Consider the following 23,604-nt stretch of genomic DNA (forward strand, 5'->3'; position numbering starts at 1 on the left):
GAATTAATTTTTGAATTAATTTGTTGCATTTGAAAATTGATGTTGTGAAAACTACCATTGAAATGTGTGATAAATGTCAACATCAGAAGATTGAGGGTTCAATTTGTTGGGGAAAAAAAAAAACATTGGTCGATATAGACCAGGGGTGTCAAACATACGGGGCGCGGGCCAGAATCGGCCCCCAAGTAGGTTGGATCAGGCCCGCGGGATAATTTAGAAGTGGAAGAAAAAAAAGACTCCTGAGGCAGAAAAGGCCTTTTGTGATCTCAAACGAGCATTGGTGAGCACTTCTACACGTGCTCTGCCTGACTATAATAAAACCTTTTACCAAATGGTCGATTGCAAAGGACATTTTATGACATCTGTCCTAACCCAAATGCATTGTAGTAAGTTACGTCCCGTAGCATACTATTCAACCAAATTAGACTATTATTATTATCAAATTAACTGCTAAGAGTAGGCCAGCCTTACAGGACACGCCTTTAACTGTAGGCTATACTTTGTTTGTGGACGGTTCATCACGAAAGGATGATCTGGGAAAGACAAGAACTGGTTATGCTGTAGTTACGTATGATCACATTTTAAAAGCTGATGTTTTACCCCAACATTATTTTGCACAAGCAGCTGAAATTACAGTGAGACCTCAACTTACAAACACCTCAACTTACAAACTTTTCGTCTTACAAACGTCAAATTTCTGAAAATTAAACCTTATAATAAGGACTATTTTCATAATACACACCCACCACGGCTGGCGGAGTGATCTTCGGCGGAAGCACACGACCGAACAGCACCAGAGGTTAAGTTACCAACAGTCCTTATGGAAGGTGACTCTCCTTCCATAAGCCATCAACGACCAACAAAAAGGTCAATAAAACTTTATTTTACAGCACAGTTTATTTCTTTAATTACAGTCGTCACGTAATGCGCCTCTCTTTCCAAACAGCAATTCCCTTTGACCTTCGACCACCAACACCATTCCATCAAAATGACCATCACAAATGTAAATAAAGTGACTTTATGATACAATGCAGTGTATTTCTTTCATTACAATACAAAAGCACATTTATTATACATAGAATAAGGTATGTTGTGTGTAGTTTTAAGGCTTATTTAGTTGAAAGGTATATTTTATGGAAACCCGGGAACAGATTATTCCCATTTTAATGGTTTCCTATGGAAATTTGTTTTTTGAGATACACACTTTTCGCCTTACACACTCTGTCTGGGAACACAATTAAGTTCGTAAATTGAGGTCTCACTGTACTGTGTTTATTGAAGCTTGTAAATTGATGACGGATCAAAGTATTACCATCTATACAGATAGTCAATATGCGTTTGAAATTACACACACATTTGCTCAATATTGGAATAATAGAGGTATGGTTACGTCCGTTGGTAAATCTGTTACTCACGCGCACTTATTGATTGATCTATTGCAAGCCATTAAATTGCCCGCTAAGTTAGCCATTTGCAAATGCGCAGCGCATACCTCCGGTACTGATGCTGTGTCTAAAAAGGCAATGCCTTCGCTGACAAAGTTGCTAAGCAAGCTGCTGCTGGCACTGTTCGTGTTTTCCTTATTTCTGATGATTTTTTTTTTCCTACTCTAGATAGGGCCATTTTACGTGATATGCAACAATTTCCCAAACCTGAAACAGATATGTGGCTCCGGAAGGGAGCACGCTTAGATGATGGTATATATTTTTGTCCAGAAAATAAACCTATCCTACTGAAAAATTTGTATAAATGGGCTGCATTATTGAATCATGGGAAATCTCATGTCTCGACAGGTGGAATGGCCAAATATAATGTGCAAGGTCATTTACGTCCACAAAGTGGTCAGTTTCTTAAACCAAGCTACCCATTTCAACATATACACATGGATTTGGAATGTAGTTTTTTTTTTTTACTTTGTTACTTCCGGGTTGAGTGAACGCTAGCGCGTCTGGCTGCCGCTGCTCACCCACAGAAAAAATTATCATGTGACTGTAAAGTGACCTTGAGAGTTTTGAAAGGTGCTTATAAATTAAATGTATTATTATTATTTTCAACTATGAAGTAGCGATAAGTACAGTGTACCTGGAAGTTATCATCCATAGGCAGTTTGTTGTTGTAGTACTCACCTCCTGCCACTGGGTGGTAGTATAGGTTGTTTTATATATTTTTACGGGGGACAAAACAAAACAGAATGTAAATAATCGGGCCAAACAAAATAGGATCACGCATTTTTAGAACGTTAAAAAAGAAAAGAAATAAATAAAAAAATGAAGCAAAACACTAAATACATAGAAAAAAAACACACAAATAAATAAATAAGCAGCCAAACTTAGTTTAAATTCAATTTTTCAATCTATTCTCATCCAAGCAATCTCACACACCACATTGTCAATTATAATGACTTTAAAAAAAATGGATTAATACAATTCATAACCACTCAAGTGATAATAACTCAACAGGTGTTAACTGAGAAACGGAACATTGTGACCACTCATAACTTAAATTACACGGTAACCTGAGATTCAGCGGGGAGGAGCGTGCATGCGTTTGCGTGCATGCTGACAGACTATAAGCAAGAGGAGGAGTCTTAGAAAGAAAAAAAAACTGCAAATAAACGGGGCGTGTGTGTCTTAGGGGAGTTGGGACTATTTGGAGGGAGTTCCCCTAGTATTCCAAAGCAGTGTTCACTCCTCCTTACACACTCGAGGGAGTGTGTGGGACGTTTCGGGGTCTATTCGCCAGAAGAAAGAAGGGCAATGGGCTAGAAACCGCCAGCGGCCAAGGAGTGGACATGGGCTTGCTGCTACGTTTGGCCTTTGCGCTCACATGCTTGTGCGTGAGCGTCCATGTTTACCTGGAGGTGACAGGGCCCCATGCACCTGCGCCACTACCGGTGGCGCAGCCCACCCAGACTGCGGTGAGCGAGAATCGAATGAAGGAAAAGGATGAAGATTTGTTGAGGAATCGACAGAGAAAGGTTGGTGGCTATGCAATGTTTTGGGCTTTTTTTTTTCTCCTTTTTTATGATTGGAAAAAGTGCAGATTCACACAAGTTTTGAAAAAATATAATAAAAAATAAAGAAAAAAAAAGAAATGTAAAATGTGCAGCATAAAAAAACGAATGATAAAAAATTATGACTAAAATATTTTAAAAATAACCCACTGATGACAAAATATGCTAGCCTAGGTTAAGATCCAGAGTCCCTTTCGAGTGATTACTATGAAAAAGTCATGCAAAAAAAAAAACACGCCCGCTTCGCCCATAGGGGCCTGCCATCATGGAAAAACAATAATAATAAAAATAAAAATAATAATAATACATTTCATTTATAAGCGCCTTTCAAAACTCTCAGGATCAGTTTCTCTGTGGGTGAGCAGCGGCAGCCATATGCGCCGGCCACATGCGCCAGCGTTCACTCAACCCGGAATAACTCAAATAGATAGAAAGTTAGCTAGCTAGCCAGCTATCCATCAATTAGTTATCTATTAGCTAGCTAGCTATCAATTAGTTATCTATTAGCTAGCTAGCTAGATATCTATTAGCTAGCTAGATAACTAATCGATAGCTAGCTATCGATATTATTATTTGTGTGGACACAATTAGAAACAGCTAGCTATCGATTAGTTATCTATTAGCTAGCTAGCTAGCTAGATAACTAATCGATAGCTAACTAGCTAGTCAGATAGCTAATATATAGCAAAAGGTAAGCAGAGCTGCATATTATCAGAAGGCACTTGTGGAGAAAAAAAAGTATGAGTGACAGACTGGTATGCTTCCTTTAGAACGCCTCATTACTGCAGCATGCAAGAGCCCTGTTAGGTTTGTTTCGTCTTGTCGTGTCTGACTCATGGTTTTGTTTGCTACTTTGGACTTTTTTTGTTTTGATGCTTTTGTTGTTTGAGATTTTGTTCCTGACGACTTTATTTAATACAATTTGTCAAACACACCCTGATCTTCCCTCCTGCCTGTCATTTTGGGGTCCACCGCCACCATGAAAAGCGTGACAATTTGGTGAACAACAACCCCCAGATAGTTGTAGAACCCCCCCTGTGGAATTTAAGGAGGGAAAAAAAACCACTGACCTGGGTCACGTCTCGGAGACGACAAAGGAACATGTCTCTCTAATCCCAAAGGTGTGAGCGCTCACAATTCTCAGCCACCTTTCACCTCCAGCGTTAGAGGTGGAGGGGGGGGGGGCACATTGGAGGTAGCAGCCTGGAAGGAGAAATGAAATCCAGGTCACACATTGAATGTGGGCGAGTGTGAAATTTTGAATGTTGACAAATCCAAAATAAAGTTGAACTGAATGCATCACTTCCTTGTGGTTGGGGGGGCAAAAAAAAAAAAAAAATCCGCTTGGTGCTGTTTTGAAAAGCCGCTTACACAACCTCCAAAAAACATGGACGCCACGTGTTGAACACGAGCTGCTCAAAAAAAAAAAAAAAAAAAAAAAAAAAAAAAAAAAAACAAGACTCCATGACTATCTGAAAAAAAAGCTAATAGACAACCAAGCGATCATTTAGCGACTTAAAGGACAACTGACGCAAGTTGTGTCCATAATTTGTAAACTCATTTCAAATGACTTCTACTGAGCGTATTTTACAAAGATTCCACTGTATACAGCTATATTATACGTTTTAAGACTCACGCTGAATATTCAGGAAGTCTTGTTTTTGAGTTGGTGACGAGTCCTCACGTGACGTCACTGAAGGAACGCCCCTGACCGAGAAAGCGACACACAATGCATTTTGGGTACTTTGTTTGGTCTGAAAACTTCGTGTTGATGGCGAAATTAGAAGAAAAACACATAAATAACGCGTGATGAATCGTTGTGTGTTGCACAAAGACTACTATTTGATACTAGTTGACACAAATTCCCAGAAGACAAATCACCCCATTTCCAACGGAGCTTGGGCGCCATCTTGTGCATTTTCTGGGACGCTACATTACAGTCCTGACGGCTTGAATTGATACGGAAGGACTTCTTTAATCGATTGCAAATATTTATGCTTTCCTCTTCGGAACTATTTGAATCATATTCATAACTGGATGAGTAACAAGAAAGCATCTTCTCCGAATCTGAAGCCATTGTTTTGATTTTAGAGCTAGGCAAGACGTCCTGGCGTGACGTCACGAACAAGGGGGCGGGACCTTCTGAAACTCGCAATTTCCGAGGTCATTTACAATTGTTTTGGGACACTTTAATTTTTATTGGTGTTTTACATTTGACTAAAAATATCAGCCTGCGTGTTTTGGGTATTTTAGATGCTATAAAACGTTTTTCTGATGTCAGTTAGAAAACAAAAAAGTAGTGTCGGTTGTCCCTTAAGTTGACGCCACAGGCCTCCATCACCAAACGAGAACCAGAAGTAGTTCGCCTTACAATCCCGGTTGAACAAAAGGTGCTCTGTTACGCACCCTAAGACAAAAAAATCAGTGTGTAGTGCAACGTTCCCCGAGAGAGTGTCCGAAGGCACAGTACCTACCCCCCCTCGCACCCACTCATACATCTTGTCTGGAAACATTCCACCAAATTCCCTAAAAGCCACCATCCATCCACCCCTCCTCTTTGCTTGAATGGGTTGCATTGACCTTTGAAATTAAAGTTGTGGCTTCCATTTTTTGCGCTCACATCATAGACACGTTAGCATCTGCAAAAAAATATTGCGTTAATCTGTTGTTTTTCTCCTGTTTTGATGAATTGTAGTACTTTCGTTAGCAGCTATAACACCAGTTCGACTCTATTTCTCTCAATGTTTGAGGGCCTCAATCATGAACATATGCGGGCTTGGGACAGAGCCATGAGGGACGCACGACCTCAATATCATGAGAATTCTTTAGTGCATTATAAGTGACAGAAAGTTCCCTCGACTACGGATTTATTCCTATAATGGATGTCCAGAAAGTTCCGGAACTAGACGCTATAAACCAGGGGTGTCAAAGTAATTTTTTATAGAGCACACAGCAAATTAATGAATAACTCGTTTTCAAATCTGAAGTCAATAATAATGACTTTTATTGTGGTTGACATCCAAAAATATGACATTTTGGCTCAGATTTTAGCAATCATCATGGAATTTAACAAGTTTCATTTGCTTTCGCGGGCCGAAAAAAATGATGTGGCGGGCCGGATTTGGCCCGCGGGCCTTGACTTTGACACCTGTGCTATAAACCTTTACGCTGACAGGTGTCAAAAAACAAAAAAATCACAAGGCCGAAAAAGTACAAATAATGGCACGAAAACAATAACCAGGATGAAAACGTGAACAAAAAGTGTTTTCTCTTGTGGCCATCTTGCCGATGCATATGTGGAACTGTCGCAGCTTGGAATTGAAGCGGATTTACGTTTTATTTTTTTACATCAAGATGGCACCGTGAGAGTGGCTGCCTTTCCAGCAGCTCCTGTATTTTGTTTTTCCACTTCTTTTTTCTTTAATTATTATTATTATTATTATTATTATTATTTCTTGCCCACCCTACTGCAAAAGAGACCCCTGTGTCAACATGAGCGAATCAAATAAAGTACAATAGTTATTTTCCTTCACTCTAATTCCGTCACAGAGCTTATGTGCTGCAATGGATGCACACAAACAAAAAAATAAGATGAAAAATATCTGTCAGAGTCGGAAACAATTGAATACATGTTTGTATCGTTCCAAATAAATCCCGTCGGTCACATAGCGAGTGTGCGTTAGCTCCCACTGAGCCTATTGTCCCAGATATCTGGCCTGTGATCAGTAGTCATGTTCCAACCTGCACTGACTACACTCTGGAAGTAGTACTTGGAAGTCACATACTGAGTAGTCCTTGAAGCAAGAAGATTTAAAGGACAACCGACGGACAAGTTGTGTCCATAATTTATAAATCACTTTAAATGACTTCTACTGAGCGTATTTTACAAAGATTCCACGGCATATAGCTATATTTTATGTTTTAAGACTCGCGCTGAATGAATATTCAGGACATCTTATTTTCGAGTTGGTGACGAGACCGAGAAAGCGACACGCAATGCATTTTGGGTACTTTGTTTGGTCTGAAAACGTCGTGTTGATCCACGTTGATGGCGAAATTAAGGCAATTAAGGAAAATTAAGGAAAACACATAAATAACGCGATGGTGAATGGTTGTGTGTTGCACCAAGACTACTATTTGATACTAGTTGACACCCTCATCCAAGTCCCAGCAGACAAATCAGCCCATTTCCAACGGAGCTTGGGTGCCATCTTGTGCATTTTCTGGGACGCTACATTGGAGTCCTGACGACTCGAATTGATGTGCTTTCCTCTTCAGAACTATTTGAATCATATTCATAACTGGATGAGTCATAAGAAAGCCTCTTCTCTGAATCTGAAGCCATTGTTTTGATTCTAGAGCAAGGCAAGACGTCTTGGCGTGACGTCACGAACAAGGGGGCGGGACCTTCTGAAACTCGCCATCTCCGAGGTCATTTTTAAGTAGTTTTGGGCCACTTTTAACTCATTTTTATTGGTGTTTTGCATTTGACTAAAAATATCAGCCTGCGTGTTTTGTGTATTTTAGATGCCATAAAACGTTTTTCTGATGTCAGTTCAGAAACAGAAAAATGGTGTCGGGTGTCCTTTGAGTCTACCTACCCGTTTGGTCTCCTTTGGAAATGTTGATGACTGCTGTCCCCCTCCAGCAAAAGCAGCAGCCATGTTCCTGCGGTACCAAAGGGAGATTAATTTTAGTCACCGTATATGCAGAAAATAAAATAAGCCACCTTCCTTTCCCTAAAGATATTTTGTCCTACTTTATCCTGGAGGCCATTAAAACTTAGAACCTCATTTTTCTGTCCTTGTGCTGGATTCGTGTTAGGTTAATAATCGTCTGTTTTGTATCGACTGTCCTGTATGTGCGCAGGTGCATCGGTGGCATATAAAGCTGCAGCCTTGGGCCAAACAAAGCCGCTCTCTGGAGGATGAAGCTAAACGCTTTCTTCAATACATCACAAGACCGCAAGTGAGTCACTCAATTCGACTCATTTACATGGTCGTGAAAAATGTAGTTTTTAACTCATTCACTGCCAGACGATGTGTCCACTCCAGGGCCAGGGTTTTTGTCATTTTCACTCCAATTTCAGGACCAACAGAATATTGATATTTAGGACTACATAAACATTCAATTAAGCGGAAGAAACCTTAGATGGTCTTCTTTCCTCAGAAAAAATAGTTAATTCCTAAGTTATATAGGTTTGGAGTTATGTGGGCTTGAAATTGGGACATATGTACAAAATACAATACAATACATACATATTGATTTATATAGTGCTTTCACAACAGCTGAAGCTGTAACAAAGAGCTAAATATGGACAAAAGGCAAATGCTGCCCCCTCGTGGAAGGGAAAAAAACAACGCCAGAAGTATGGCCAGCACTTTATCAGCACCCAAGTATGAAAAAACCGCGGGTATGGCGTCATATTTTCAATTCCCAAATAAATTTGCGAATGGCAGTGAACGATTTAAAACCGCAGAAAAAACTCAAGGTAATATCATAATCATATCGTCTATGAAATAATAATAATATGATGTTAATGTGTCCAAGGTGTCCTGCGCAAGTCCCCATGTAAGCCCAGATGGAGCATGGGCCATGTGTCTGGATCCAAAGTACAGCCTGACTCATAGGATCCAACGCGGGCAATGTAGGGTTTACTCTTTTGGGTGAGTGCATTCGCAACGTGCGGGGGAGTCGCTGGTAAAGGTGGTGGGCAGGATGCAGAGGGATTTTCCGCGTCCTTGTTTCGATTCTTGCAGCGTGCAAGTCCTCGAGAGTGGGTCGGGCGGTGCCAAATACAGATCGTTCATACTGGATCATCATATGCTAGCAAATAGCGATATTTGTTAGCATGTTATCAGACTGAGATGAAAGCAATGGTATCTAAAAAAAGATCTAATAGTGACAAAAGCAACATATTTTTGGTTACTTTAATACTATACTAACATTTTGATACGAGCAAATTCTGATTCTGATTTTGATATCGATGCGATACAGAAACGATGATAAAGTTCTGAAAGTGATAACACGCGCATACGGTGCTAACAGCATCACATGCGGCGCAAGTTGTGCATCAAGCCGTTCAGTACAGCATGTCCTGCTGTTAATCTACCACGCCTTACAAGTGCAGCTGTTCGCATGTCAGTCCATTCACATTTCCTGTCATATGTATTTTTCCATTGCAAGGCTCCGCCTCGAGCCTCCTTTTTATTTTTACGTCAGTGACTAATTAGCTACGTTCCCACAGCATCCCATCCTTTAGCTCCAACTCTTCGTTTGTTGAACGGCAGCGTAATTAGGAGTACAGATAATCCTCCAATCTTCCTCCCTCAAACAACTTGGATCAGATCCCACCAGGATTCTGTGGCAGTTGATCTTCTTAAGATCGTTAAGTCAATGACTGTGTGGGTTGAGGCTTGACGCTAGCTTGCTGTGCTCGAGTGAACGGGGGTCTAAGGGGGGAGGCCTGGAGAATAAGGAGAGTATAAAAAATGCGAGATTGCTGAGCAGATGTGCCGGAATCAGTCGGCAATGACATTCTCTCTAATTGACTCAATGATGTTGAAACAAACTGAAATTAGTTGACAAACATGTCAGGCATAAGAGCTCAAGACCAACTCTTATTTAGGTCTAGTAAAACATTTCTGTTCTCTGAACAGTTTCCATTTGCAAAAACGTCCCCTCTCTGACCCTTTTTTCATACTTGTAAATCCATCCCAGGCGCCACATGGGCCCGACTCTCGAGAAAGTTGTGCTCTGAAGTCTAAAAACCGGAGCAAATCTGGCTTCCAAAGTGATGCCAGATAATATTCAAATTTGCAGTTGTGCATATGGTTGAAAGCTGCCCCACTCAAGTCTTACGTAAACGTTGCGCTTGTTCTCGCTCGAACTGCGGTAGTTGTTCCCATTGGAGCCGTTCCCAGTTACTGTTGAAACATGTTTTTGTCAGGGTGATAAAAAAATCCGTTTGGAGCAAGTCAATCATCTAAATATTACATGACTTTCACATATTTTGAAGCATTTTTATGCTTTAGGAAACATGTATGTGTACATTTTGGAGGGGCTTGAAACGGATTAGGGCATTTACATGGAAAATGCGTCTCAACTTACACTTCCGAGTTAATGAATTTCTTCTACAACTAATAAATTGCAAAAGTAGCGCTACTACTGTAGTCTATTCTCAAATGTCAATGGGGATATCGCCCTGACAGATTTTATTGAGCAGCTATGTAATGCGCAACATTTTAGAGTAGTGTATGTGCAGTGTGTGCGCTAGGCCTTTTAAGCTCCTTGGCGCGGGAATATTTAGGTTAAAGTAAAGCCCCCGGGGCATACATAAAATCCGCAAATCAAGGAACGAGGAATTTAAGGGAACATAAACAGAATACATACCTTATATAAACTCGTCTGTGCATTTCTCAATCTCCAGCGACAAATTCTCGCAGTAGCGCAGTGAGGCCTCATTCATCACAATTGTCGAGACTGAATGATTTATGTGTCCCCCGACGTGCGCCGCCGCGTAAATCGGCTCGTTGTCTGAGGTGTCGATCACGTCCGTAATCTCCCGTCGATGACTAAGCAGCTCTCAATTAAATATTTAGTGGTATGAAAACACACGGAGCGACGTCTCCACTTCTCTTTGTCCATGTATCATTCATAGTAGCGCTCGCGAGAGACCATCTGAGGCCTCTTCTGTAAAAAGATGAAGACCGTGAAAGACAGAACCGAAGATAGAGTAGTAGTCATCTTGATCACTCACCTTTCCTCTATGGTTTCCAGGTTGGGGCCAAATGACCGTAACCTGGAACGATACCTGGCTGGATCCGGATGCGAGGTTCATTGTTTCGATCCCAGTTTGAAGCAGTCGCATCAGCAGTACGGCGACATGTGGTTCCACCGCCTATCTGTGGACTGGAGGGATCCTAACCCAGCTGTCATTGCCCAACGGCAGTACAACAAAAAACTAGCCACTATCCTCAACAACTTTGGTCACAGAAAGGTAAAGGTGATCACAGACGACTGATCCGGTTTAGAGGCAGCGTAACGCTATGTTCATTCTTGGATGGATATTTAACGGACGGACTGCTGACAGTCTGGTGAGATGAGTCAATGGCGGTCAATAGAAAGCCTCCCATTTTACCTCGTGAGGTTGCGCAGAGACGAAAAAACAGACCTTAGATTTACAGCAGGTGTGTCAGAATCCGGTCCTCGAGGGCCGCCGTACTACATGTTTTCCAAGTCTTCGTGTTGCAACGCACCTGATTCAAGAGAACATGATCAGATCATCAGCCAGCTCTGCAGAAGTCTGACATGAGCCCGGTCCCTTGAATCAGGTGTGTTGCAATAGGGAGACTTGGAAAACACGTAGGACGCCGGCCCTCGAGGACCAGAGTTGGACACCCCTGATTTAAAGAGTCATGGACAGATTACTTTCTTAAATATTCCGAGATTAATTCTTCAAAATACCTGCATTGCCCGGTGCCATTTTAAGCGCCGAACAGTGAATTTCCCTTGTGAATCAAAGTATTGATTGTTCTCTCAATCAAATCTTTGGAGAGAGGGAATAAAACCACTTTAACAAACAAGACCATTAAGGAGTTTAAAGGTCGGACCTTAAATTAGCCACGGTAGGGAGAAAAAAACAGATCTGATCTATGATTTCCCCACAGACCAAAAGGTGCTATCACAAGCCCCACCTCGGTTAAGTCTGCCCTGGGACTCAATCCATCACCAAAACGAGTTAACCTTTCCACTTTCAAATCTTTCCGCAATCAATACGGCCTTCGCTGTTAAACGTTTTCACCCCCCGGGGTGATGCGATGACTTCTGGATTAATTCCTTGTGTTCCCATTTCAGGTGGACGTATTGAAAGTAGACATGGAGAGTGCTGAGTGGAAGATTATGGAAAATTTAATCCTGGATGGAGTTCTAGACTCTGTGGGTCAACTACTTTTGGAGGTCCATCTCCACTGGGCGGGTTTCGAAGTGGCAGGGGATGACCCTTCCGTGGTACGCTATTGGTTCACCTTGTTCCATGAGCTGGAACAGGCCAAGTTTCGACTCTTCCACGTGCACAGTGACCCGAATCAACCGCACCTTTTTCTGCACAAGAACGTTTTCAATGCCAGCAGTACGTATAATTTGGCGTGGGTGAATACACAGTGGATGTCCTGACGTAGTTCTAAATCAAAGACCCTTTCATGGACCCTAGCGGATGATTCGCTAAACCGTCCACAGCAGTAACCACTGTCCCTGAAAGGGTTACGAACCAAAATACCGGGCAACCTGCATAGCACGCAGCTCCATTTCTCCTGAATGACCTTGAAGCCTCCGGGGGAGGGGGTGTGTGTATTCGACTACCTCATCTCAGCTGCGCTGTTTGCCGAGAGTCAAGTTCCTAGTCAGTCGACCTCACGTTCACGGTTGGTGATTATTTCAAGCCCACGGCAACTCGTGTTGAGCAGACTTGACCTTACACCTTCTGGTTTATGGGGACATGAAGAGACCCGCATTGCAAGGGATGGATACTAACAACATTTTGTTATACCTTTGAGGAAAATTATACAGCCGCATGGATCATAAGAGGAAAGGTAGGAAGTTTTTTTTTTGCAACCGTGACTCTTTCATGAAGAATCATGATTTGACTGTCATCGCTGGACAGCTGTGGGCGATTGTACTTTTTTGCGACTGTAATGGGCAGCATTTTTACAGACCGTTGATCAGTATGAGGCAGGATGGATGCTTGGATTGAGGAGCCCGCAATGACAAGAAAGGAGGGTCAGCGCAGAGCGCCGACGCATATGTGGAACTGCCGCGGCTTGGAATCGAAGCGGATTTACGTGGGGCAGGAAATGTGAGGCAATCTGAGATGCTACAGCTTTGTGTTTGCTTTCAACATTTAGCATGTAGCAAACGTGCACATTTCACCATGACGTCCCTGATCCATTGGTGAAAAGGACGATTTGATCCTCCCCTCTTTCATCTAGAACTGCTTCATACAACAAAGAATGTGCAAAGTTCTTAAGATTGAATGACTGACTGTGTGTTTTGTGTTGCGTCTCATTATTTGTTAGTTTTTTTGACTGGTTGCCATCACAGCAGCTCCTGTTTCTTGTTTTTCTACGTCTTCCTTTCCTCTTCCTTTCATAACTTTGCTGCTGTGAAATGTAAATTTCTCCACTGCTAGACTAATAAAGGCTAAATCACTCCAATCCAATCGCGTCATGAAGGTACAAGAAAGTAAATGGAATGAAGGAAAAGAGCTTTTTCAAATTGATGTGATCACAAAAGAGTTTGCACATATGACAAAAGCCTACAAAATAAAATAAAAAAGCAAGAGAGGACAGAAACCAAGGATTCTCTTGAATATTTACCAAAATGAAACAATGATAAATATAGATGATACGCACAATTGACCGAGAGTTTATTATTTCCGCATAGCTGGCTGTAAAAATGACAATATAAAGCGCATGTGATAAAGTCAAATTAAAACATCCAAATGGGTCAATGCATACCCGATAGTTATTTTTCTAAACGCCATTAACTCGTGTGGATGGATAAAAAAAAAGCACTGCTACAATAAGACTGGATGCCAGTCTCGTGGCATTCCTTTGTAATTCCTCACCTTTTTGCACCCCGCCGCCTCTAAAAAGCATGTCGCAAAGGCGAAACGTCTAATCCCAAAGTTTGATTTGTCCGTCCCAACCGCATGTGATAACCTTGGAGGTTTCGTGGGGGTGCCACAGGGCGCTGATGCACACCTTGTCGTGCGCTTTGATCCTGTGGTACAGCTTGGTCGTCTTCCAGTCCCAAATATTCAGCTTTCCGTCGGCGTCGCCTGATACCACGTAGCTGGTAAAATGATAGTAAACATTCGGGGATCGAATCGTGATCCTGTAGTTAAGGCAAACCTAGATTTTTTTTTTTTTTTTTTTTTAGGGGGAGGATATTCATCATCATCATCATACATTTCATTTACTAGCGCCTTTCAAAACTCTCAAGGTCACTTTACAGTCAGAGGATGTTTTTTTCTGTGGGTGAGCAGCGGCAGCCACATGCGCCAGCGTTCACTCAACCCGGAATAACTCAAATAGATAGAAAGCTAGCTAGCTAATTAATAGATAGCTAGCTAATAGCTAGTTAATAGATAGATAGCTAGCTAATAGATATATAGCGAGATAGATAGCTAATTTAATTATTTAACCTTGTTAGTGGTTTTGGTGGATTATTAACTCATTCGCTGCTCTTCCGGAATTTTTTTGGAATTGAAAATATGACGAAGAGCGCCATTCCCGAATTTGTTCGGGTTTTGGTTTTTCTAGCGGGGGTGACGATAAAGTGCTGGTCAGGCCTCTGGCAATGTATTTTCACTTCCACATGGGGGCAGCATTTGTCTTTTGTCCATTTTAGCGCTTTGTTACAGCTTCAGCTGTTGTTAAAGCGCTATATACATCAATATTTATTATATTTTGTAAGGCCGCCCCCATTTCAAACTCAGATAACTCAAGACCCATGTAACTTGGGAATTAACTTTTTTTTCTGTTGTAAAAAGAGTCTAAGGTTTCTAACGCTGTATTGAATGTTTAAGTAGCCCTAAAACTCAATATTCTGTGGGTCCTGCCATTTGAATGAAAATGACAAAAACCCTGGCACTGGAGTGGACACATTTTTTGCACATTGTATATATTGTATTGTAATAATTTAAGAGGATTACGCTTTATGATTGAGACATTTGGCTTTTCTCAATTCAAATTCTTCGTTTCAAAGTCAAGGGGCTTAACTTACCTCATGTCCGGGGAAAAGTCCACCTGGCAAGCGTAGCCGGCAACCATGTGACCTTTAAAGATCTTCTTTTTGTTCAATCGGAAGCGGTTTTGGGCGCCGAAGATCAGAATCTGATTGTCCATCGACTGGCATGCAAGCCATTTACCTTGTGTGTGGAAGAAAAAAAAGTAAAGATTATTAACAACAAAAGAATTGCACTTTATTTTGACACCTTCACTGACATCTGGAATACGGTTTTATTCGGTTTCATTTTGTGGCAAATGTTTCCAGGCGCGGCTTGGATTATTTTGTAAGGCTGACAAGCCCATAAGAGAGACACAAATAAGACTTTTAACAATATTAAATTATTCATAAGAAATGTAGTGGTCACCGGGATCCTTTTACGGTGGTCGGCTAGCGCGAAAAGCACAAAGAGGATGTATGAAGGCCATTTTGGTCAAAGTGGAAACCCGAGTGGACACCTACTGAGATCGCATGCATAATTCAAGAGGATGGCGCGGAGAGAAAAATACGCTGGGACAGATAAAAATGCACCTCGACAGGAGTGGTCCATCGACGAGAAGGTTTCTTCAGCCGTCATCTGTACTTCTTTGAAGGTGTCAGGACTGAAAAGCTTCGTCAGCGAAATAAAATTTGCTGTTTTATAGGGCCAGAGCTACCAGCAAATTATAGTTTGCTGACGAAGCTTCTCGGATGAGAACGTCCGACACTTTCAAAGAAGTACAGATGACGGCTGAAGAAACCTTCTCATCGGTAGTTCCTTGGTATGTGAGGTTTTTTTCAGCGACTAAAAGAGGATAAGTTAAAAAAAAGGGTTTATCACCAGTAGAATGAAGATATACAACTTGGGGATTCGTTTTGATACACACAACTCATTCGCTTCCATCCAGTTGGCTTTAAACCAATCCCGGTTGTAGCCCCACACCCAAATCCACCTCACAAATAAAACAAGATCCACTTCTGACTATGAATCCGGTCCATTATGACACCCCCCCCCCCCCCCAGGGTCCAGGAGCTGCCAATTCGGATCATTTGACTCACCGTTGGGAGAAAGCGTCACGGCTGGCATGGAATGCATGCTGGGTTCGGCGATGTACTTGAAATCCACGGGGATATCCCTGAAAATTAAAAACAACAAATGTTCAGTACACTTGGCGTGAATCCAAGATGTGGGAAAAAAAAGCGGACCCAGAGAGATAATCATCTTGAAAGTAAAATAAACAAAAGCGCTTGTGATTATAAGGGCAATGCTTTTGATGGTTGAGACTCGGGGTCTTTTTATTCTTTACGCTGTAACCAAATTCAACAATCGCCATCCAAAGTGCTTTCTGTGTCATCGTTCCATTTACTGTTCTTTGGATCTCACAATGCTTTTATTTTGACATTGCCAGCGGTTAAATGGCTGTTAATCTTAGATTGTTACAAGTTGCGGACTGGCTGTTTTATTAAACAGTTGAAAAGATATGATCAAAGTGGACATTTGTTTGTGACAGCATAAACTGGCAGACAAAATATAATACACGAAAAAGGGGGATTTGACTGGCTGTGGTCATTGTTATAATCATATCAGTGCATAGAGAGACATTAGAACGAGTAACATGAGATACTTCTGGCGAGCTTCGCCGTGATGCCGTCATGGAGCCAATTTCACAAGGCAGACAAGAGAGCAGAAGGAGGAAAAAAATAAGAGCTGAGAGACAAGTGGCATCTGTCGGGGAAAAGAGGACTGTGAGGACTCGTCTGCTTTGCTCCTAATATGTCCTTATATAGCCAGAGTACAGCCTGTCCCGTGTGGGAAAATATATGCTGGATTTCCGGCACTATAGGTCGCATCTAAAAGCATTCTATTATTTCAAAAGCCTTCCATTCTGATATGCCTTATATATGGATCGAAATTCAGATTTCTTGGATGTCATATTTTAATATAGAAATTGAGCTGTATTGTATTGTATTCCCTTTAGCGTAGTGCCCTCCGGTGGATGCGTAACACAACCGCAGCTACTATTGGATTGGAATTACCGTTATCCGTCTCGCAGTGGAGTAATTTATTTCACAGCAGCAAAGTTATGAAAGGAAGAGTAAAGGAAAGAAAGAAGTAGAAAACAAAATACAGGAGATGCTGGAAAGGCAGCCACTCTCAGCGCCATATTGAAGTAAAAACAAAAAACTAAATAGCAAATAACATGACAACACAAATAGCTATCTGGCTACCTTCCTATCTATTTGAGTTACTTCCGGGTTGAGTCAACGCTGACGCGTGTGGCCGCCGCTGCTCACACACAGAAAAACTTATGTGACTGTAAAGTGACCTTAAGAGTTTTGAAAGGCGCTTAGAAATGAAATCTATTATCGTGATTATTATTATGATTATCATTACAAAGACATAGACAATCATTCATTCTTCAGCACTTGCTGCACCCTCTTTGTGACATGAAGCAGTTCTAGATGAAAGTTGCTGTATTGCGGTTACTATTTTATGTGCCTTATAGTGCCGTACGCCCTATATATATGTATGCATAAAATATATTATTATATATGAAAACCTTTTTAAAACAGGCCTTTTGGTGAAGGTTTGCCTTATAGTGTGGAAAAAATGTAATATATATCTTGAACATGAATAAGTGCGAGGAAGGTTTCTAAAAAAAAACAAAAAAAAAAAAAACATTTGAAACGCTTAAGCTAACAAGTGAAAAAGATGGAGAAATTTCCCAACACGGGTACAGTGAGACCTCAACTTACAAACACCTTATCTTACAAACTTTTCGTCTTACAAACGTCAAATTTCTGAAAATTAAACCTTATAATAAGCACTATTTTCATAATACACACCCAACGCGGCTGGCGGAGTGATCTTCGGCGGAAGCACACGACCGAACAGCACCAGAGGTTAAGTTACCAACAGTCCTTATGGAAAGTGACTCTCCTTCCATAAGCCATCAACGACCATCAAAAAGGTAAATAAAACTTTATTTTACAGAACAGTTTATTTCTTTAATTACAGTCCTCGTGTAATGCACCTCTCTTTCCAAACAGCAATTCCCTTTGACCTTCGACCTCCAACGCCATTCCATCAAGCCATAAATGACCATCACAAATGTAAATAAAGTGACTTTATGATACAATGCAGTCTATTTCTTTCATTACAATACAATAGCACATTTATTATACATAGAATAAGGTATGTTGTGTGTAGTTTTAAGGCTTATTTAGTTGAAAAGTATATTTTTATGGAAACCCGGGAACGGATTATTCCCATTTTAATGGTTTCCTATGGGAATTTTTTTTTGAGATACACACTTTGCCTTACACACTCTGTCTGGGAACCAATTAAGTTCGTAAGTTGAGGTCTCACTGTAATTGGAAAGTGCCACTCACCACTCCCAAACTCGAAGACTCTTATCATCCGACGTGCTGACAAAGCGCCGATTCTCATCCACGAACGTGATGGTGTTGACGGCGCCGAGGTGACGGTCGTACTCCTGAACCACTTCGCCGCTCCTGATGTCCCACTGTCAAGAAATTCATAATAATGGACACATGAAATGAATGCATAACCGTCGTTTTCTACTTTTTTTTTTTTTATTAGGCTAACAATGCTATAGAATGAGCATTCGGTACACAGTGCACATGTATAATGACATCAAGTAGACTGTGAAAAAAAACAAAGAAGAATGTTATCTAATGGACTGACCTAGACACAATTGAGCATGCATTTCTCTTACCAGATGCAAAACTATAGTGCAGCTAACGTGGCTAAATTTGATTTCTTGTCTCAAATTTGCTCACTTGGCAAAATGAGAGCGCATATTAGCTGTAGCTATAAATCTTCTTCCCAACAATTATTTCCCGTCGTTTTGGATGTCCGCCTTTTTCTTCCACTCGGTCGTGTATGAAACGACACTGAAAGCGTTATTTGTGCTCGCTCGCTGTCATGCGAGGCACACATGATTAAACACACGGCAGGATGAGACGGGAGCGCGTTTCACGCTGCTCTGGGTACAAGGTCGCAAAGGAGAAGCGTCACCATGTGCTTAGTGGACCTCAGTCGATAAGGAGACGGTTCTTTATACCTGGACGATCTTCTTATCTGACATGCCGGCCACTAAAAGATTCTGTTTTTCTTCGTCGGGGTTGAATTTGACGCAATATGGCACCTTCCGGTTGGTGAATCGGGAGATGCATTTGCCTGTGTGGGGACAAAGAAGGGCCGTGGGAAAGAAAACCATTAGCGGGTCTGTCCGCTGCTGGAGAGGAAAGTCAGGCTAAAAATAAATAAATAAACAGCATAAGCCCAAATGCCATGCAAAAAGTAAAGAATTAAACAAATTGCAAAGCGCTGATGTGTATGTGGCGCTGCCGCGGCTTGGAATTGAAGCGGATTTACGTGGGACATGAGATATGAGGCAATCTCTTTTTGTAAATTGTTGCTACAGCTTCGTATTTGCCTTCAAAACTTCAATCTTAGCTTGTAGCAGACGTGCACGTTCCACCATGATGACTCTGATCCACTGGTGAAAAGGAGACTTTCATCCTCTCCTCTTTCATCTAGAACTGCTTCATGGAATAAAGTGTTTGTCTTGTACTCAAACATCAAAGAGTACATATTGGGAAGTCGTTAATATTGCACACCTGTCCATGTTTTTTATGTTCTTGTTGTGTTTATTATTTTGCTTTGTGTTGACTATTATGTGAAGCGCTTTGTTACAGCTGCTGTGAAAGCACTTGCTATCTATTTGCTATCTGTCTAGCTGGCTATGTATTAGCTATCTAGCTAGCTATTAGCTATCTATCTGGCTAGCTATTAGCTATATATTAGTTAGCTTTCTATCCATTTCAGTTACTTCCGGGTTGAGTGAACCCTGGCGCGCGTGGCTGCCGCTGCTCACCCACAGAAAAACTTATCCTTTGACTGTAAAGTGACCTTGAGAGTTTTGAAAGGTGCTTAGAAATGATTTATTATTATTATTATATACATTATGATGCATTGTATTACTTAATTCATTACAACTCTAGCTGGTGTGCACAACTTGGCCACTAGGGGCAGTATATTGACGTTTGATAACCTAGATTAGAATCTGGCCCCCCAAAAAAAATAAAAGATTCCTCCCTATTGGGGAAAAAAATAAGTGAATAAATTTGTCATTAAAATAATATGAAGTGCAGAAATTTGGCCACCAGAAAAATTCACTGTACGTAAAAGTAGAAGAGTTCTACTTGCATACCGGTCTCAGAGTCCCACAGTTTGATGTAACGGTCGTAGGCGGCGCTTAGGAACCGATTGCCGCTGTTGTTGAAGCAAATGTCTCGGACCGCTTTGCTGTGGCCTAGAAAAAGTAACATCCAAAATGAATACCAAAACCAAACAGGGAAAGAAAAAAAAAGTCACTTTGAGGACACCAGCCCTTCCCTTTCGTCTCATTACCGCGTCTCCCTAGTCGCCTCCCTTTGATATCACATTTCTAGGAGGCATGTCAAATCTGGGTTAATGAGGGAGGCTTTGAGACTCAAACGCGAATTGCGGGATGTTTAAAAAAACTGGATGTTATCTTTAAACGAGCTTTTTCCTCGGTCCAAGGCAACAACGCTTCCATTGAACGCCGCGATGATGTCCGTTACTGCTTATATGCATAAGGAGTGATTTATTATAATGCGTAATCCAGTGATACCTCGGTTTACGAACCCCTTGGCTTACGAACTTTTCGGTTTACGAACGTTAAATTTATGAACATTTTACCTTGGCATACGAACTTTTTTCGTACACGGAGCTGCCTCAATGAGTGATGTGTCTTTCGCGAACGAGCCCGTTCTTCTAACAACAAAATGGCATCCGACTGTTTTTGTCCTCTATTCCCCGCCCTCAGTCTTCGGTTAAAGCCACGTGATTGGTCAAGAACGCAGCAGTGAGGGGAGGTGGTATAAACATTCAAGAGACTACTTTGATAGTTGAAAGGCAGAGTGTAGGCTGCAAGGATAAAATATCCCATCAATCAGGATCCACAAACAACCCGCACAAGCCATCTGTACACTTGATGCAAAAAGCTATCAACCCAGCTCAACAGAACACAATTGATGAGGAACTAGATAAAATTATCACAGAGAGCACCTACAAGTGATCATTCCTCAAGATGGTGAAAGAAGGTTACGTTCCTCGTCAAGTGTTTAATGCTGAGGAAACCGGCCATTCCATTCCATCAAGCCATCATTGACCATCACAAAAATAAATAAAACGTCTTTATTATACAGTACCATTTATTTATTTCAATTATAATACCATAGCACATTTATTATACATAAAATAAGGTATATTTCGTGTAATTTTAAGGCTTAGAAAATTAGAAAGTAGAAAATTATGTTTTATGGGGACCTGGGAACGTATTATGCTCATTTAAATAGTTTCCTATGGAAAATTTATTTTTGGGATACACACTTTTTGCCTTACACACTCTGTCTGCGAACCAATTAAGTTAGTAAGCCAAGGTATCACTGTATATTGGTATTAAAATGCCATGACTTTTTTTCCCCCTCAAAAGCTGATCCGCAAAATACTGTGCGATAAATGTTTGTTACATGTCGTAGTGCGATAACATTGACAAAAATAAATAATACCGGTAATAAAATCATTCCTCTCTGTGTCCTCTAGCACCCCCCCCCCCCCACCAGCTACTAAATAATGTATGTCGCTCCGCGCAGAAAGCTGACAAGTAGAAGCGTGCAGGAAAAATAGACACCGCCCTGACATCTCTCAAGAAGGCCGTTCAAAGTCACCCGTAGGCAGAGTGGTAACGTTTGTCTACTTACCGATAAAAGTCCGTATACACCTTCTCTCGTTGTACACCTCCCATAACTGTGGTGAGACAGAAAAATAATAATAAATAAATAAAAAGAGGTGATTCGTCCAAGTACTCCTGGTCTTATATTGACAGTTGCTTATTACCTTAATCTTACAATCCATGGAACTGGAAAGCAGGAGATGACCCGAAAGTGGAAACAATCGGATGGCGCTGACACCCTGCAAGAGATGATGAAGAAAATTAAAAGCATTGATGCAGAAAAATGTTTGCACCTTGTAACGATCGGTTCTTCTAACTAACCTTCGTGTGTCCGGACCAAACGTGAATTTGCTTTTTAGGCAAGTAACACTTGTCGGGCGCCTCGGTAGAACGCAGGTTGACTCCCACGTCCTGAGGGATGTGCAGGTAGGACCTCCCCTGGTAGTCGAACATGTCTTTGACTGATGAAAAAAAGAAGGACAAAAAAAAATGAAAAAATAATGATAATATGAGATCTGCTAAATATCTTTATTTATAAAATATAATTGCAATACAACCATAAAGTGTTTGTCACAATATCCCAACATTGAAAACGCACCATGGAGAATGGTCTTCTCTTCTGCCGGAGCTTCATCTTCATTCCTCCCTCGTTTTTGCCTTTTGGCGGTGATTTCATCCAGCTCTTTCTTCTCCTCCTGTAATGTGACAATAATCAGATTTATTGTTCATTAAAAAATATATATATATAAAAGGACAGTAGATGACCTCAGTGGGTTTGGCAATAGATTGCTCATCGATGTATTTCGCCCACGGTCCCAAGTAGTTGTCGATATCTCCGGCGTCACCACCTTTGACCTTTTTCCTTTTGTCTGGCTTCTTATAAGCGCTCTCAAACGCGGTCAACCCTATTGGATGAAAAATATATGTGAAAAATACACAAACAGTTCTAACTGTTGGCCTACCTTGATTTTTCTCAGCCTCGTCCACCGCGCCGATGTAACTACTGCCGGTTACTTGATTTGTGTCCACTGATGGATCTAAAGCGTAGCCTTTTGAGAGGTATGATCAATGTTAAAAACAACAAATGTTGCCTAAATGTTCACTAAAACGACCCGTGACAGAGAGCCTACCAAGGCACGAAAAGGTCCTCCTTTGCTGTTCGAACATGAAGTCGTTGACGTGAGCAGGTTCGGCGAGGCCGGATAACATGTTTCTCGGGGCGGCCATCTGTTGGGTTTTGAAGGGATTTTCCGGTCCAAACTAGGAGTCGAGTACACATCAATCATGAATTTGGGGAACGTTCAATCCTTCTGGGTCATTTATCAAGACGGGATAAAAGGGTTTATGGCTTATGGATAAATTATGACATTGTAAATATGCATCACAGAACATCAATACAGCAATCAACTGCCTGATTAATCACTTACTTCTGGCGCAAACATAGTTTCATATCTTGGGTTATAGGCGACTTCTTTCACGGAAGGGTCAAGGTGTACGCCAGTCTCAACAGATTCCTATCAGACGGAGGCATAGAATCAGTCAAAATACTTCATTTATTTTTTTCAGATGTCATGTGTGTGACTCCCAGATATAATAAACTCTTCAAAGCTAATAAATTATAGAGCATTTTCACGCAAATAATCGAAACACTACACAAGTAATCCGCTATGTTTTAGCACAATTAGCTAAGGCTAAGTAGCTTCGTTAGCTTACCTTGACAGCAACTTCGGGAGCCGAATTGAGAACCGCTAAGGCCATTATTGGACCAGACGGTAGAGGATTGAGGTGTGCTGTTGCGTCCGGGTCGGTCGAGTCCAACCTCTTGGGACTGGAATCGGATTGTGAATCATTATCCGAATCGCAATCGCTGCCGTACGAAACGAGGGAGGATACGGCGGCAGACATCTTGGATGTTGTGCTTTCGACGGGAACACGGGCATCGTCATTTCCGTTTCTTGTCCCGTCAATTCAGTTCCTTGTTCCGCTTTATTATTATTTTATTTTATTTTGTTATTATTACTGTATTACTAGTACAAA

General features: G+C 41.3%; 2 protein-coding genes across 2 annotated transcripts; one reads left to right on the forward strand and one right to left on the reverse strand.

The window, feature by feature from the left end:
- The first annotated feature begins 2,640 nt into the window (after positions 1-2,640).
- On the forward strand, positions 2,641-13,224 carry mettl24 (methyltransferase like 24). Its single transcript, XM_089022644.1, has 5 exons — positions 2,641-2,977; positions 7,883-7,981; positions 8,564-8,679; positions 10,793-11,012; positions 11,870-13,224. The coding sequence occupies exons 1-5, from the start codon at positions 2,792-2,794 to the stop codon at positions 12,185-12,187; spliced, it is 939 nt and encodes a 312-aa protein (XP_088878770.1). The 5' UTR covers positions 2,641-2,791; the 3' UTR covers positions 12,188-13,224.
- Positions 13,225-13,419: 195 nt separating this feature from the next.
- On the reverse strand, positions 13,420-23,495 carry cdc40 (cell division cycle 40 homolog (S. cerevisiae)). The gene is made up of 15 exons (XM_089022637.1): positions 23,281-23,495; positions 22,995-23,081; positions 22,698-22,827; positions 22,530-22,616; positions 22,333-22,472; positions 22,166-22,262; positions 21,889-22,028; positions 21,732-21,806; positions 21,596-21,641; positions 20,020-20,121; positions 18,868-18,983; positions 18,173-18,306; positions 15,839-15,915; positions 14,798-14,942; positions 13,420-13,864 (listed from the first exon to the last, which is right to left on the reverse strand). Exons 1-15 carry the CDS (start codon positions 23,470-23,472, stop codon positions 13,687-13,689), a joined length of 1,746 nt encoding a protein of 581 aa, XP_088878763.1. The 5' UTR covers positions 23,473-23,495; the 3' UTR covers positions 13,420-13,686.
- Between the last annotated feature and the right edge of the window lie 109 nt (positions 23,496-23,604).

This window comes from Hippocampus bargibanti, linkage group LG19 (genome assembly GCF_051943395.1).
Source record: "Hippocampus bargibanti isolate YZ-2025 linkage group LG19, ASM5194339v1, whole genome shotgun sequence".
NCBI classification, from domain to species: domain Eukaryota; kingdom Metazoa; phylum Chordata; class Actinopteri; order Syngnathiformes; family Syngnathidae; genus Hippocampus; species Hippocampus bargibanti.